At 41.0% G+C, this 16,016-nt stretch overlaps 2 protein-coding genes across 2 annotated transcripts; one reads left to right on the forward strand and one right to left on the reverse strand.

Annotated features, from left to right (window-relative positions):
• Positions 1-653: 653 nt before the first annotated feature.
• LOC110163304 (leucine-rich repeat transmembrane neuronal protein 4) lies at positions 654-2,727 on the reverse strand. Its single transcript, XM_055162022.1, is given in 3 exon segments — positions 654-766; positions 769-2,226; positions 2,636-2,727. Coding segments are annotated over 3 exon segments (1,626 nt in total). The 5' UTR covers positions 2,691-2,727.
• Positions 2,728-11,742: 9,015 nt separating this feature from the next.
• Positions 11,743-13,398, forward strand: lrrtm4l2 (leucine rich repeat transmembrane neuronal 4 like 2). The gene has a single exon (XM_020928233.2). The coding sequence runs from the start codon at positions 11,743-11,745 to the stop codon at positions 13,396-13,398; it is 1,656 nt and encodes a 551-aa protein (XP_020783892.1).
• Positions 13,399-16,016: the final 2,618 nt, after the last annotated feature.

Consider the following 16,016-nt stretch of genomic DNA (forward strand, 5'->3'; position numbering starts at 1 on the left):
GACGTGGAGATGCAAATCCACTCACAGCAAGAATGCTTTTTTTTCCAAGATTATTTTGACCACTAAACACACTTGATGATAGATTCTTTTAATTCCATACTGTAGAACATTACAGAGAAAGCAATAACAGAAGAGTTACATAATCCAACTTTTAATTAACATTAATGAAAACTTTAAACCTGACCTTAGTCAAACTAGGATTGACAGGAGTTAACAGTAAATAAATGAAGCCTAATCCAAACTGAACAGGGACTTAACTGGAAGTATAACTAACCAAACCAGCACTCAAGCAGACATGAACCAGAAACCTAAATAAGCATGTAACACAAACATAATCAGTAACCTATTTAAGCCAAAATCAGAGCTAATGTGAGCCTAATTCTAAACGTGGACTTATCTACAAGCTCTTACCAAACTACAACTACTACAACTACTTACCAAAACTCTACAATAATCTATTTCAGTTTTGTAGTGTAAAAAGTTGCAAACAGCGGTGGAGCCTTATCACAGTTTGAGAACCACTGCTTTGTACACACCAACACAGACAGAGGAGAAAAGAAAGTCAATATCTTTTTTCCTCTTCCACAGATTGTTAGAAAATTTACCTCTCATGCCGCGCAGTGGAAATGGATTTTGGAGTAGGGGGGCAACGGTCATACCTCACATTCCCTGGAGCCTGAGATGGTGTACGTGTACGGTCCTGTTCCGTTAACCAACACGTCCATAGTCTCTGAGTGGGACGGCTTGTAGTCCACATAGTACTCTGCAGTGGGGAGCTTAGGGAGCGCTCTGCTTCTCTTGTCTTTTTCTGCCTCTTGTTAACCGCTGCTGAACGCTGCTGGAGTTGTTTGATACTACTGGGATAGCGCTTCCAAGAGACATAGATAACAAGGAGAATTATAGCCACTGATAGGAGCAGAGCCACGCTACCAGCTATGATCTTGTGGAAGGACACAAATTCGCTATCGGGTAATGGGATAGTTGGGGAGGCCTCGGTGGGGCTTGCAGTAGACGTAGGGGGTGCAGTAGAGGTGGCTGTCCTGTTGGAGATAGGCGTATTATCCACAAAGGGTTGAGTGGGCAGAGGCACAAGCTTGGGTTTAAACGTGCTTGTGACTGTTGTGGTTGTGGTGGGGTTAGGGCTTGGAGTTGGTCTGCAAATATTGTAAGTCTCCACAATATCGCTCACTTTCTCGCCTTGGGATTCTTTTGGGCTGGCGCATATCATAGCGGTTTCCTTGTTACCCTTAAAGGCCTTTAACCAAGCCGCAAGAGGGCAAATGTTTGGGTTGCAGTACCAAAGATTCCCAGCTAGACTTATGGTAGTGAGAGAGATCCACGTGTCCACGGTCTGCTGCGAAATGTTGGTGAGCTTGTTTGAATCCAAGTTGAGAGTTTGGAGATTCGGGAGGCATTGGAAAGTGCTCGGGTCTAGTTCTTCTAGTTCATTTCCTGAGAGGTCCAGCTTTTGCAAGGAAGTCCACATCCATGGCGGGCCCTGGGTTAGCAGTCTTATCCGATTCCACTGTAGGTATAGTGCCCTCAAGTTGGTCAGCCTTGGAAAGTGTGCCAGATTTATTTTGGAGAATTGATTGTGCTCCAAGTGCAATTCAACTAGCTTAAGGAGTCCAGCAAAAGCATTCCTCGTCAAGCTACGTAGTCTGTTGTAGCCAATATCAAGAAATTCCAAGTTGCGACACTCAAGGAAAACCTTCATAGGGATAGTCTTTAAGGAATTGGATCGTAAGTGCAAACTCAACAGTTTTCTTAAGCCCACAAACTGACTGGGCTGGAGAACTTGGAGCTTATTATAAGAAAGGTCAAGGTTGCGCAAATTGGGGACATCATGAAAAGTGTTATTTTTCAGAACCGTGATTTTATTTGAACTTAAAATGAGTTCTTTGAGTCTCCGGATACCATGGAAAGCCTGTCCATCCACAGCGGTGATGTAGTTGTGGTCGAGATAGAGCCAGACTAGTTGGCTCAGGCCGGCAAACTGGTGAGAGCGGAGGTTCATGAGGCTGTTGTAACGCAGGGACAGCCCTTGTGTGGTGACTGACACGTTCCTGGGCACATCTCGAAAAGCGTTGGACTCGCAGTAGATTATTTTCCCATCGCATCTGCAGCTTAGGGGGCAGGGGCGCTCCCGGGGGCCACTGGGGGCAGCAAACAGCCAAGCGGGCACAGCCAAGATGAACACAAGCCATCTGAACAGCACTGCCAGCCCTACACACATAAAGAGAGAGGAAACTAATTTGGTGAAGAAACCTGCACTCAGCATTCACAGAAACAAATGGAATAGAGTAGGCAATGAAGCAGGAAATCAAATATTACAACCAACCAGTGTCTCTATAGCTGTGAGGCGCCATCTGCATACTGCCCGTGACAAATAGACACTTGCATGTTATCACAAAGTCGTGTTCTTGAGACATGGCAGCGGCTAAGTGATAACCGGGAGCATCAGGCGTGATTTGTCACAGAGTTGGGGGGGAAAAAGTCCCTCTCCACAGCCTGCAGTCATCACTCAGAATCCGCAGGGGGCAAATACCAAACGTCCCCTTTTTTAAGTTAATCTAATCAGGAAATCAGACAAGACTTCAAACAATTCCCGTTACATTACTTGAGTCGCACTTACCCATATTGGCACAGTGTCTTCTCCCCCTCCGCTGCTTCACGGCTGGCTGTTGCATGCGTCCCGGCTCCACATGTTAGAAGCACTCGGCGTTGTGTCCAAATAGTTGGACATGGACCCTGGTACAATGTGTGCGCGCGCCGTGAATACAGCCTCTTTTAGCGCGACGCTGCAGCCCGGGTCCCCCCTTCGCGCACACAGCCACACACCTGTCGGAGATGGAAGTAGGTCCAGAAGGTGTGCATTCAACCTTTATGCCTTTAGTTTCCACAGGCGCCGTACAACAACGACTCGCTGCATATTTTAGTCCGTCACTCTGTCACTAGAGGAGCTCAAGCTTTTTTCCTCTTGAAAATCACATTGTCTAAAAGCTGTGAAAACATTTAAAACCACGAGATGCCAATTGTTGAATCTAGACTGACTGGAAGAAATATGAAAAGCATTCAAGTGAAGAGGTACAAAGTGGTCCGGAGCAGGATAAGTTAGCTGTGTCCACGCCTGGATGATGGCTGAGGGGCTGAGGGAAAAGGCGCAGTCTTCAGTGGATTACGCCGGTTGACCGCGGCATCAAGAATAAATCAGTTGTATAGCAACAGGAAAGATGCTGGTGTGGGATTATGGCGAGTGCACTGCTGCTCGTTCCTAGACCCCGTACGCCCTCTGCTGGACATTCCGATGCACCACAATGTGAACCCACGCGAGCAGCACGAGCAGGGAGCGTGTCCATCACGGGAAGGACAAGGTCGGGAGAAAATCTTTTCCCCTACACTTTGTAGTTTGATTTAAAAAAAAAAAAACACCGTTCATGTAGCGATCATGGAGTTGAACTGAATAAAGCACAAATGACAGCATGCCATGTGACAGCACAAGAAAATATTAAAACGGCCCGTTCAACATTGAAAGTTTGCATATGCATAGCCCACATGTACTAGACATCATTACACAAAGACCCGGATCTTGTGATTGCACGTTGAACTTTATTAAATGACTATCAGATAAGCGATTTATTATCATAAAGTAATAACATCGCAGACATTGATCTGCTCAAGCTGCACATTAGGCTATTGTAGGCCTAACTTTCCCAGTCTTGGTATTGGCCTAGTTTAGTCCGGTCCAGTGCGGGTGTCTTAGATGAATTTCAGTCCTTATTGTCTAGTCTAGGACTATATTTTGTCTTGCTTTTGATCTTAGATAGTCAGATATTTTCTGTTTTCTGTTTTTGCCACAGTTGCTGGAGTCATTAATTGATACATGTTGTGTGATCACAGAAGCTGATGGCTATCTAATTCAAATGAGAAGATGACATTAATCAGTACTGTAATGCATCAGAAAATCTTGACTGACAGTAATTCCTGGAGCAAAACAACAGATGGTGTTGTGCTACATGTGCTTATTTTTAAGTTATTTTCTGTTAGAAGTTGTTATTTTAATTAACACTATAAAAACACAATGGGTTATTAAAACACACTGCCTATCAAAAAGCATTATGCACAAACATAGGGTGCTTTTAAAATCCCATAATGGGGCTTTAAGTCTAGGTCAAAGTCATCACTTGTAATGACTCCCTCAGCCCTGCCTCTGAACGAGCTGCATAATTACCAGTAATAGACATTAATGAACATTTTAGCCTCCATCACAGGCAGTTTGTGACAAAAATGTGAGAACAGGCAAATAAAGCAGCGTCGCCAAGTGCATCGACAGCACATACTGATGCTGTTACTGTTAGATCAATGGGCTAACACGAGGTGAAGGACGGACCAGCCACACTCAAACACCAGGTACATCCAGAGGACAGGCTCGCCCTAATAACTTAAGTCTTAAGCACACACAGAGGAATGACTAAGGCTGACTTTACAAAGATTCACTTAGGCCTATACAGTATTTAAGTGCATTTTTAAACTGAAAATGAAAATACTTGAAATTATAAAAGAAACTAACTTGTTGCTATAATTTACCTTTTTTTTAGTCTAATATCTTTTTAAGTTACAAAATAAGAACATTATATTTTCCCACCACCTTACTCTACAGTTTTTCTTTTTACTAAGCACAATTTAACTTTATTGACAGTAGAACATACTTTACCAGGTATGTTTGTAAATCCCACCATTATTCATATTAAAAAAAACAGTCTTGTTGCCTGGGGAAGAAACCTCTGCTTTTGTATTGGCTTCACTTTGAAATGAAAGTTTTTGTTCTGTTTATTTTATGAACACACATACATGAATATCAGGAGACAAATACTATTCCCTTCTGTAACACTTCAGATGCACATGGTCCCACATTGGTTCACATCGAGTCCCAAAAGAAATCTGGCATGCCCTACTTTTTACAGTGTATCTATGGTCCCTGCTATCACTGACAGGTATAAAATAATACATAGCAAAATGTATGCTTGAATAATTTAGTGATTTACAGCATCTAGGTTGTGGGTTTGATGTTTCGGTGGGCTCACTCTGAATGGGGCCTATACGCTTATAGTGATTCTGTGGCTGGATTCTCTCCCTCCCACCATACAAAGCTATATAGAATAAATGCTGCACTTCCAGACACACAAGTTTAGTAGAAAGTTGGCATCAATCATTCATTATCGCATGTTTTTTAAGTATGTAGAGAGCTGCAGCTTAAACCTAAGTAAGAGTTTCATAACCAGGGTTAGGGAGACCCCACCCCCCGCTTACTAAATAATTAGATCATACGTATCGGGGTCCTTGAGTATGATGTAAAGCTTAGGGGGTACTTAGGGAACCACTGCCCAAGGCTATCGGTCAGTATTGGTTACTTTCTTATAGATTCATGTTGCCCCAGCCTCATACTTGTTATAATACAGCAGGACTCTGTGTTAACCTTGTCACCAACTGGGGACAGGACAATAAACTATAGAGATTAACACAGAAGACAATAATGGTTCATGGTACATTTTGTATAATTGTGATAATCACCAACAAAGACGATCATAATTATACCACCACACTGTACCTGATCCATTTTGTTCTCCTCTAAAGCATTGTTGTAATCTGTGTCTACAATAGTTCAAGGTGCAACGTTTCTGGTGGAGGGTCCGTCACCTGCTTGTCTTCATGGAAATGTTATTGCTTTGACTAAAATGTTCCAGGGTAGAGATTCAACCTATCTATCGCAAGGGAGACAACTATAGTCTACATTCCAGATCAGATCTGTGGAGACGCAATCCTATTTACAGAGAGATTTATTGTATTGGGCAACAGGAATGAATGTTATGACTGAATGCTAGATAGACGTGTTTAATACATTCCAGGCAAAGCAATAACATCTCCTTGATGACAAACAAGTGACAGACTCTCTGCTAAAAAAGTTGCGCAATGCATCTTTTAACACATTAGCATAATAAGATGCTATTCATGTCTTTATAAGTCAAATTTTTTAACAATCCGAAATAATAATAAAGTTACAGTGATATTATTGTTAATTGCAGTTATTTTGGCCGTGACAATCGTGACACAAAATTTCAATATTGTCCAGAGCTTATACCACCAACAAGCCCTGTTCAGATACAACAGGAACATCATAGAGTAATTAGAGGAGGACTGAATGGCATTTTTCAAACAAACTCTTTCTGAGCTACTTGTTTTCCACTTGTTTTCCTCAGCCTTATCTTGTATTACTCTAAGGTCAAACAAGCCCAGACACGATCGGAATACAACAGTGACGAATGGGCCCACATCAAAATGCCAGCAGCACAGCGTCTTTAAAAGAGATACACTCATGTCATATTAAACAACAAAGATATCGTAACTCCATATGCATTCTCCTCACTTTGCAAATAACTCAGCCACTAAATTGCTTCCTATGAAACTTTAATGACTGTCTGTGAGTGACTGAGCCCTGAATAATACAGGACGAGAAGGCCCTGCTTTTGCAACATAATGAATCCCGGAGCTAGTCGGTGTAGAGGTGTGTAACAGCGCCAATAATTAGGGCATTTTAAAAGACTTGACGCAGGTCCACTTTACCTTGGTCTCCTGTAGCTGTAATTACATAGCAACAGCTAAACACTACTAAAAAGAGGTCTACTTGAAAAGCTGTCACTTTACTCACTGTTTCAATAAATCACACACACAAATCAGACCAAAATGCTTTCTTTGTTTGGATTATGCAGTTGACCTTGAAATTGGGCTTGTCTTCCTTGCCGACTACTGACTGTGTCGCTGATTCAAACTTTCTCCACTTTTAAACCTGGAAGCACCAAGTAGTTTTCTGTGATTGCAAAGTAAAAAAATGATTCCCCTGAACCTTTGATTTTTGATTTATATGCTGTTTTATTTTGGGGGTACTTTGAGAGTTGCTGAGTCTCTGAACGTGCATAGATTTAAGTTAATGATAGATACAGAGGTGACCGACTTTACACAGTTCAAGTAAATTTTTAGGTAACTAAAGGACAAATGCTTTAACTTGTTGCCAGATCAAACTGTTACATTAATGTATAGACATTCTGGCAACTGTCTAAATAATAACAAAACCAGGACTTGGGCAAATCTACATTTAATGTTAACATGTTAGGCAATTTAACAGAAATAAGTAACATTTTTAGTCCGTGTAATAGTTAAATACATAATTTGGGGTGTTTGAAGGGCCAGTCTGTGGAAAAAATAAAAATAAAAATAGCAAAATGGTTGTCTTCAACCTGGAGAGAATTCTTCTGGAAAACCCTGGCTCTCTTTCATATAATGTTAAATAATTTTCTATGTTATTATACCGCCTTATTTCAATAAGCAAGAAAAAAAAGCATAAAAACAACAAAAGCTTTTTGATCTGATTCACTATGTGTAACTTTTCTGGTAGGGAGTCTGACAGACATTATTGCTTAGCTTGGAATGTTACATGGCAATAGTAACAATCTCGGCCTAGTAGCTGCACTTGCTTGACTCTATGGAGATACATATGTTTATTTAACTACTATTGTATTTTTACTTTTTCATTTTTAGGTATAATGTTTGATCAAGCTGTTCTGTTTTGATTCACATTAGCATCTCAATTCTCAGTAGCAGGTGAAGTAGTTGTTGCTGTTACTTTATCCAGCGGCCTTGTGTTTGAGGACACAATGAAGCCCGGGAGATCTTCAGAGTGCTTTGCTGCCAGTGCATTATAAACATGGCGATAACAGGCTGCTAACCACTGTGTATAGTTCCTTGCAAAAGGAGTTTCATACAGAGTGAATATCAAAAGTGTCAAAAGTTTCTTCCATCCATAACGCAAAGAACAACCATACAGACTGGAACACTGGGTAAACAGAATGTGAACATGTGATTTTGGGCTATTTCCTACAACATTTATGAGATTGTGTGCTGCCATTGTCTTGAGGTAAAATCTGGAATAGTGTGTGGGACAATGAGAAGTTGATAGTAATGAGGGCGGACAGGCTTGTTACGGCAGACTAGATGTGACCCTAATCTAACATGGCTCCAGAGACATATTACTGTAGTGTGGTATATGTCTTACATCAGTCTCTGCCTCGGCAACCGTCCAGCTGCAGGTGATAACAGCCCATTGTGCCAGCGCCTCACCGTTTTGCATCAGAATCCAATTGGAAGATCGCGTCTCGTCCCCAAAATGGTTTCCTATTAAAACACAAGAAAGACATTTGCAGTCACAGCTTGGCAGATATTTTGATCTGGAAGAGAGACAAGTGTATGTATTCTGTTTGGTTAATAGAAAATGCATGGGGAATGTGCCAAAACATGTCATTCAATCACATTTACTATTCCCGCTGTTGCATAGTTGTTACAGTTATCAAATGTAAAGGACGCAAAGGGGCATTGTCAAGCCTGTGTTATGCAGAGTGTGGATGGTTTAGGGCTGGAAAAATCCTGGGGGAGTTAACATTTTTTATAGCAAAGCTGCAATTGAAATGTCAATAAGGAACAGTTTTATGGTTTAGAAACATATATCACATACGAATTACTACTGGTGAAAATTGGTAAGATTCTGCTGTCACATGGATCTTTTGACCTTTCAGTTTGATAGTGTTCTTCTTGTATTTGATAATAATATAAAATATATATAATAATGAAACCACCTCTAGAGCCAGTGGTTCTAAAACTTGTCACACGAGAACTTTATCATGCATGAATTAGTGTTAAACATAGTCTAAAATTAAACTAACCCATGAATGAGGTAGTTCTTAATCATGGCTAATGCAAATTTGTCTTTAAAAAATCTAGTGGACATCTTGAAATCTTGAAGAAACATCTGCAAAATGTGATAAAACAGTGGTAGAGGATGTAACATTCCATTGTGCCAATATAGTCACATGTTGAGACAAAAACACAAAATGAAAAATGACTAAAAATCTCTGGTTATAAGATTACATTTCCCAGCTATTGAATTATGTTTTAACTCAGTAAAACCCAGGATTGTTCGGAGAGGGAAGCTAAAGGTCAAGGTTAGATCCCTGAGAAGCGGAGTGCATGTCTGGGATCCATCCATCATGTCTGTATTAGTGACAGTAAAGCTCCAGATTAGAGTTCATATACTCGTTCACATTCACCTTAACACAGCGGGCAGGAAGCTGCAGCCGCACACTATGAACTAAATGGGAGGAAGCAAGTGTGCATGTAAAAATACTGTTACTGTGATATACATGCAGCTATCTTTACAACTACTGCTAAGGTCAAGTGCTCACCACAGTGGTATGAGCTTTAAGGATTTGTACTTATAATATGTCTAGCAGTGACACAACTAATGACTGCTGTCATTACAACCTTGTATGGATCACCATTGCAAAGATCAATCAGTCAATCTTTATTTATAAAGCCCTTTACAGCACTCGGGGTGACCAAAGTGCTTTCCAATAAAATCAACACCACATAAAATATGCAAAACATTAAACAGTGAAATAAAACAAATGTGCAAATTGTCACTATATTGCTGAGTATTAAAAGGAGATCTGAACAGAGCCCTTAGAGCCTGGATTTAAACAGGCCAAAGTCTTGAAGATTACTCCTACAATTGTGACTAAAAATACTAAAATTAGTTGATGGTTCAATCCCCATTTCAACATACTGCTGTTGTTTCCTTGGACAAGACATATAGGCCTAATTGATCTTAAACCTCTAATGTCCACTGAATTAATATATATGAATGAATGATTAACCAAAAGAGGAAGGACAATTACCTACAATCAATTTTGCAACTACCACTAAGATTCTGCCACCATCGTGACAATTTGAAATCCCAAAGCACAGTTTCCTCCAAAAAATGTGCAGATAAATAATACATCTTCTACCACCGCATGAACACTTTTTGCTTCAAATATATCCACTTCTATTTGTCTAGATTATCTGATTCAGACATTATCTAAACTGCACCTTGATTTTCCAAAAGAAGATAAGATGCTTTTGATGCACTGATAGCAGCTCTCAGACACAGAGAACAATCCATCCCTCTTCTCAAATGGTATTCTTTGGCCTAAATTTCACACATGCTTCGTCTCGCTATTTTCTGCACACCCCTGCACGGTTTACCTCAGTTTTTCCTGAATGACATGTGATCTCCTGAGACACGTGCGCGAGAGGAGTCCTTTGAGGGGCAGATTTGGTTTTGACATTCAATAAGAGAAAAGTGTGTCAGTGAACGCGCTCTCGGCATTATCAGATATAACCATCCCGCTGTGGTATTAACAATCACACCTTGCCTTGATCCTGGAATTATCCCTGACTCCCACTTAGTATTGATAGCTAGTCATTGTGTGGTAAAGGGCATTTTAGATGGGTTTCCTGTCTTTTTAACTGAAAGCAGGCGCTATATCAATGTCAAAAGCTCAAAACATGTGTGCATTTCTCTTTGTGTGCACAAGGGGTTGCTGTTACCTTGCACTGAAACTCATTTAAAGCTAGGCAAGGTTCTATCTGATTAAAAGCAGCAAGAACAGCAAAAAAAAATTAAAATCGGGAATCAAAAAGCAATTAGGGTAAACAGTCCCCCTGGTGTCTTTGTTTTTACTTAAACTGCAGATACATTTTGTTGGACTGGAAATCACCAATGACCAGCAAGAATCTTAATCAATGAAACGCCAGAATTGCATTGGAAAAAACTTTGCAGACTGAAGATTTGGCGTTTGAGACGTGTGTCCCTGAAGACAACAGCACGCCTCATTTGCCTTCACATAAACAAAATGCATGCTGTATATTACTTTAATGACTAAACAAATCTAATAGCTGTATTAATTTTAGCTGCCTTTCCCCGAGGCAAACAACCAACAAGCTAATTTGCAAATAAGGCACAGAGACGCAGACAACATCAACAGCTTATCAAATGCTAATTATTACGCAGCGCAAACGAGCTTGATAGCGCATATGTGTGCCTTAAAACGCCCACCCGTGAGAAGAAGGGGACAGAGAGGGAGAGAGAGAGAGAGAGAGGGAGAGAGGGAGAGAGGGATGGGGCGAGCGAGGAAAAGAGGAGAGGCAGACCGCACGTCGCGAGGAGAACAGCGGGGAGGAGGAGAATGGGGGATAGGTCCACTGGCGCTCGGGAGCCCACAGAAGAAGCTGCTATTGCGCACACACACTGTACTCCGCTCCAACTATGAAGCGCGTACCTTTTCTGTGCGTGGAGAGCCGTGTGGACATCTATGGAAGAACTTGTGTTTTAATTCTCTCTTCTAATTGAAGGGGAAAAGTGATGGTCGGTGCGGATGCGCGGGGAGGCTGTGTGCATGTGAACTGGCGTGCTCCCTTGATGACGGCAGTTTAATGCACTCCTTATCCGGCTATTTCAGAGGATTACTTTTTCCATATGTGAGGGATGGGTAAGTCATCTTTAGAAATATTGTGACACAGTTTCAACCTCTTCAGGCTAATTCATGATAAAATGTTATTAGTCACTTAATTTGTCAGACTGCAAATTAAATTACTAATAGCAAATGAAATGACTAATATTATTCCTTTAACCTTACATTCTGTGTGGTCTGATCAATCCATTATAAATGCAAGCTAAAAAGTGATCCATGTCTTTCATTAATTCTTCATGAACAGTTTTTGATGTGTGACATGGACATCCAGCTGCTACTCTCCACACAATCTCATGCTTGGAGATTAGATTTCTCATTGCTTCCTTTTAAATGGTGGCCGAGTATGATTTTTGCCCTTGTGCCCGACCCAACAGGTTCTGGGATGCTGGACTGGAGGTTGTCATGTCTCCTGGTGCAGGCAGCGGTCCTGCTCCTGCTCAGCGAGGGGGAGAAGATGTGCCCAGCCAGTTGCCGCTGTGAAGGCAAGATTGTCTACTGTGAGTCGGGCATCTTCCAGGACGTGCCAGAGAACATCACAGTGAACTGCCAGGGCCTTTCTCTGCGCTACAACAACCTCCTGGGGCTGCTGCCGTACCAGTTTGCCCACCTCAACCAACTCATCTGGCTCTACCTGGACCACAACTCCATCAACACTGTGGATGCTCTGGCGTTTCATGGAGTCCGAAGGCTCAAGGAACTCATTCTAAGTTCCAACAAAATAAGCCATCTTCATAACAATACATTCAGTGCAATTCCTAATCTGCGAAACCTGGACCTATCTTACAACCAGCTTCAGTTCATCCACCCAGGGCACTTTTTTGGTCTACGAAAATTGCAAAACCTACATCTTCGCTCCAACGGCCTAAAGCAAATTTTTGTTCGTACGTTTTTGGAGTGTCGGAGTTTGGAGTTTCTTGATTTGGGTTATAATCGGTTAAGGAGTCTTACACGAACAACATTCTTGGGTTTGTTTAAGTTAAAAGAGCTTCACTTGGAACACAATCAGTTTTCCAGGATTAATTTTTTTCTTTTTCCACGTCTCACCAACCTACAGGCCCTTTACCTACAGTGGAACCGCATTCGATCCATCAGCCAGGGCGAGCGCTGGATTTGGCAAAAGCTGCAAAAGTTGGATCTTTCTGGGAATGAGATACAAACACTGGACCCGGTGGTTTTTCAGTGCATGCCTAATTTACAGATCCTCAATCTAGAATCAAACAAACTCAGCAGTGTCCCCGTGGAGGCAGTGGCGGCTTGGACCTCTCTCACTACCATCAGTTTGGCGGGAAACTCTTGGGACTGCAGGCCTAGCATCTGCCCGCTAATGGTGTGGCTCCTAACCATCCGGGACGCCAAAGACATCAGCATGATCTGCAGCGGTCCCAAGAGGGCGCAGGGCGAGCGAGTGGTGGACGCCATAAGGAACCACTCCACGTGCCCGGACAATGTGTTCTCAACCACTGCTCTACTTTTACTTCACACATCAACCGCAGCTAAAAACACCACAAGCCAGGATCTCCCAACTGTGCCTCCAGAGCTGGATGTTCCTGAAGCCACAATGCAAATTCTGACCCCTCCCCCTGTCTATCACATAAGCACTGACAAAAAGACGACAAAAGAACCAACTACTTTTACAAGGACCACTTTACCTTTCAACCCCGAAACCCCCACTACATTCATCCCTGAGATACAGTTCGAACACATGTCTTTCCACAAAATCATTGCAGGGAGCGTGGCCCTGTTTCTGTCTGTGTCATTGATTCTCTTAGTTATTTATGTCTCGTGGAGGCGCTATCCCAACACCATGAGGCAGCTGCAGCAGCACTCCGTCAACCATAAGAAGAGGAAAAAGACCCGCAAGCAAGAGCAGGACCTAAACTCTCAACTCCAGGAATACTATCTGAGCTACCATTCCAACTCGGAGACAATGGACTCCCTGGTGAATGAGGTACGGCCTTGCACATGCACCATATCGGGATCCATAGAGTGTGAGGTCTGAGAGAAAGCTCATTCAACCCTTAAGAGAAGTGCAATTGCCCGGAGAGGTGTCTAAATGATGTTTTCCGTGAGTTGAAATGCTTTTTATCTCTTAATACACGGTGATGGATTTTTACAGAGCTGAAAGAAGTACTTGGGGGCATTGTGCGATATAATTACGTGCATGGGAAGAAAGAAGAGGAGGGAACAGACGGGCATAGAGATATATTTGGAGCGGGGCTAATTATTGTGCAGACTGACACGGGAGCTCTGAAGGGGTCATGCAGGTTGGCCATGGAAGAGGACAGGTAATGACTGGGCCTGCTACGAGGGGAAACTCGCAGTGGCAGAAAGACTGGCCGAACATTGTCTCTTGATATGGCCATAGACTTTTAAATCCTACAAAGGCAATTTATACAGACTGATTTTAATTTATACTGTACGGCACCGGGGGGGTATGAGAGCATCTTTGGGTACATGTGTGCATCTATCTGCCATTTAGTCACTGCTGGTTGTGTCCCTCTTAAGTTGAAATTAAATTAATTATTTGGCAACACTGCAGAATATTTGCCTTACTGCAATGTATCTACACTAGAATACAATTAAACAAATTGTTAAGAAATACAATTATGGTTTAATTTGTTCATGCTAGAGTTGTTTCAACACAGAGACAGCTAGAGACTCTTTTGGTTAAGTCACATTTTGTGACTGTAAAAATAATTCTTACACAATCAGTCAATGCACTTTCATTTTATTACAAACATGTGTCCTTGTTAAATTGTTGATAAACATATCAAATCTATTAACTATGTGACAACCAATTCTTTCATTTGAAGAACAGTTTTTTATCCACTGCAAATAAACAGTAAGTCAAAACCAAAAACACCAACCCTCACAAAAATACAAGTTGTAGCACTGAAAAACGAACAAAATCCATCTTTGTGCAGTGGCTTATTTTATTTTCACCAATGTTATGTCTGAAATAAAACGCTAGTGAATATGGTGGAAGATACAAATTGTGAGCAAATTACAGGTCGTGTGTCCTTAAATTTAGAAAATGTAAAACCCTGAAAAGCATGAAAAAGCAGGATTATAACTTTTTATAAACTATCAAAAGCTGTACTCAGTTCATTGTTAAGAGAGTCTTTTACATCCAAATTTAATCAAGGCTGACTACATTTTCCTGGAAGCCCTAGTTTCAGTTTAAAAGATTTAAAAACCTGTGTCATACATAACCTTGTCCTGGCATTACACAATTTTGCATGAAAATATATGAACCTTCAGGACATGTTTGGTTGATAAATACAAATAAACCATGCAAAACGTTTTGGCAGGTGGGGAAATACCTTTTATGTCTGTATGATGTCACTGTACTCTTAAAGGAGACATATTTTGCAAAACTGACATTTTTCAGCGTAATTCATGCATGTTTGAGCAGCCTGTTTTTCTGCAATCAAATTCCCTTTTTCCCCTACCCCACATATGCTCCCACTGCTCTTTACTTACTTCAACCTTCTTTTTTTTCCTGAATCACACGCGTTGTCATTTTGGCTCAAATGAAAACAAAATGTGAACTACTGCTATCCATAAGCATGGTTCAGCAATGAGGCACTTTTTGATGACGTTTAAGGTGACGTAGCATAAAGGGGTAGGTCAAAATCATCACCACAGTTACCAACTCAAAGTCAGTGGACTTGTTTGTTTTATTAAGTTGTTTTAGATTGGTATGATAAGAGTTAAAATCTCCAAAATATAAATACCGACCCACAGGTATAACACATTATAACTATTTAACAGATGAGAGCATAATATGTCTTCTTTAATATTGGTCAGTAATAGCCCATTAAAACAATAATACCTTTGATTGGAATGGGATCACTGTTCAGACCCATGTTTGCTTTAACATTTTTTACAAGAAAATGTATCCACGAAAATAAGAAATATTTTAGTTACAATCCAGTTCTGACCATTGCTGTTTGTCTTATCTCCATCATTTGCAGCTTTCCTTTCTGTTAATATCCTGCTCAAGACTTTTGCACTGTCGTATGGGTCCAACAGAACTCAATCATGAAGATATTGACTTTCCATAATGGATTTTCTATCATTTCTGGATATGCATCATTTGTGTAAAGACTGTGAGGCATTCAATGTAATAATGATGTATGATTAAAAGAACCCATTGAATTTAATGGAGAAATTGTGTGTTTGTCAGAATGCCATTATGCTACATACAAAAGCATCCCCCTTACACAGGCTATGCATTTAGCTCCCAACGGCACACATTTTATTGGATGAGCTGATGTATTGGGCTATAGTAGACATATTTTCCGTCACGTGTCAGTATATATAGTGTTTTCTGGCTTCATTTCACTGTCCTCTGTTGGCAGTGTATTGACATTATTTATTAAATCTAGGTCTCTCCAACTCAGGATATAGCAGCCCTGAGACACTGCCAACCATCTTCTTTTGTGAAATAAAACAAATGAGTGGCTTCATACTATTTTACAGCTCTGGTTGTAAATAGCTTTTAATGGAAAATGGCGCCAAGACATTTTTGCTGTATTGAAACAAAAGCTGGATTAGGCGAATTTTCTTTATTATACAATCACAAGCTTGGAAATAATTCACTTTAGCCATGGA

Source organism: Boleophthalmus pectinirostris, unplaced genomic scaffold (genome assembly GCF_026225935.1).
Source record: "Boleophthalmus pectinirostris isolate CB_2022bp ecotype Guang Dong unplaced genomic scaffold, ASM2622593v1 HiC_scaffold_4, whole genome shotgun sequence".
Classification (NCBI taxonomy): domain Eukaryota; kingdom Metazoa; phylum Chordata; class Actinopteri; order Gobiiformes; family Gobiidae; genus Boleophthalmus; species Boleophthalmus pectinirostris.

Bases quoted from the DNA above. Each gene is read 5' to 3' on its own strand.
- lrrtm4l2 (XM_020928233.2), top strand. From the start codon at position 11,743: ATGATTTTTGCCCTTGTGCCCGACCCAACAGGTTCTGGGATGCTGGAC.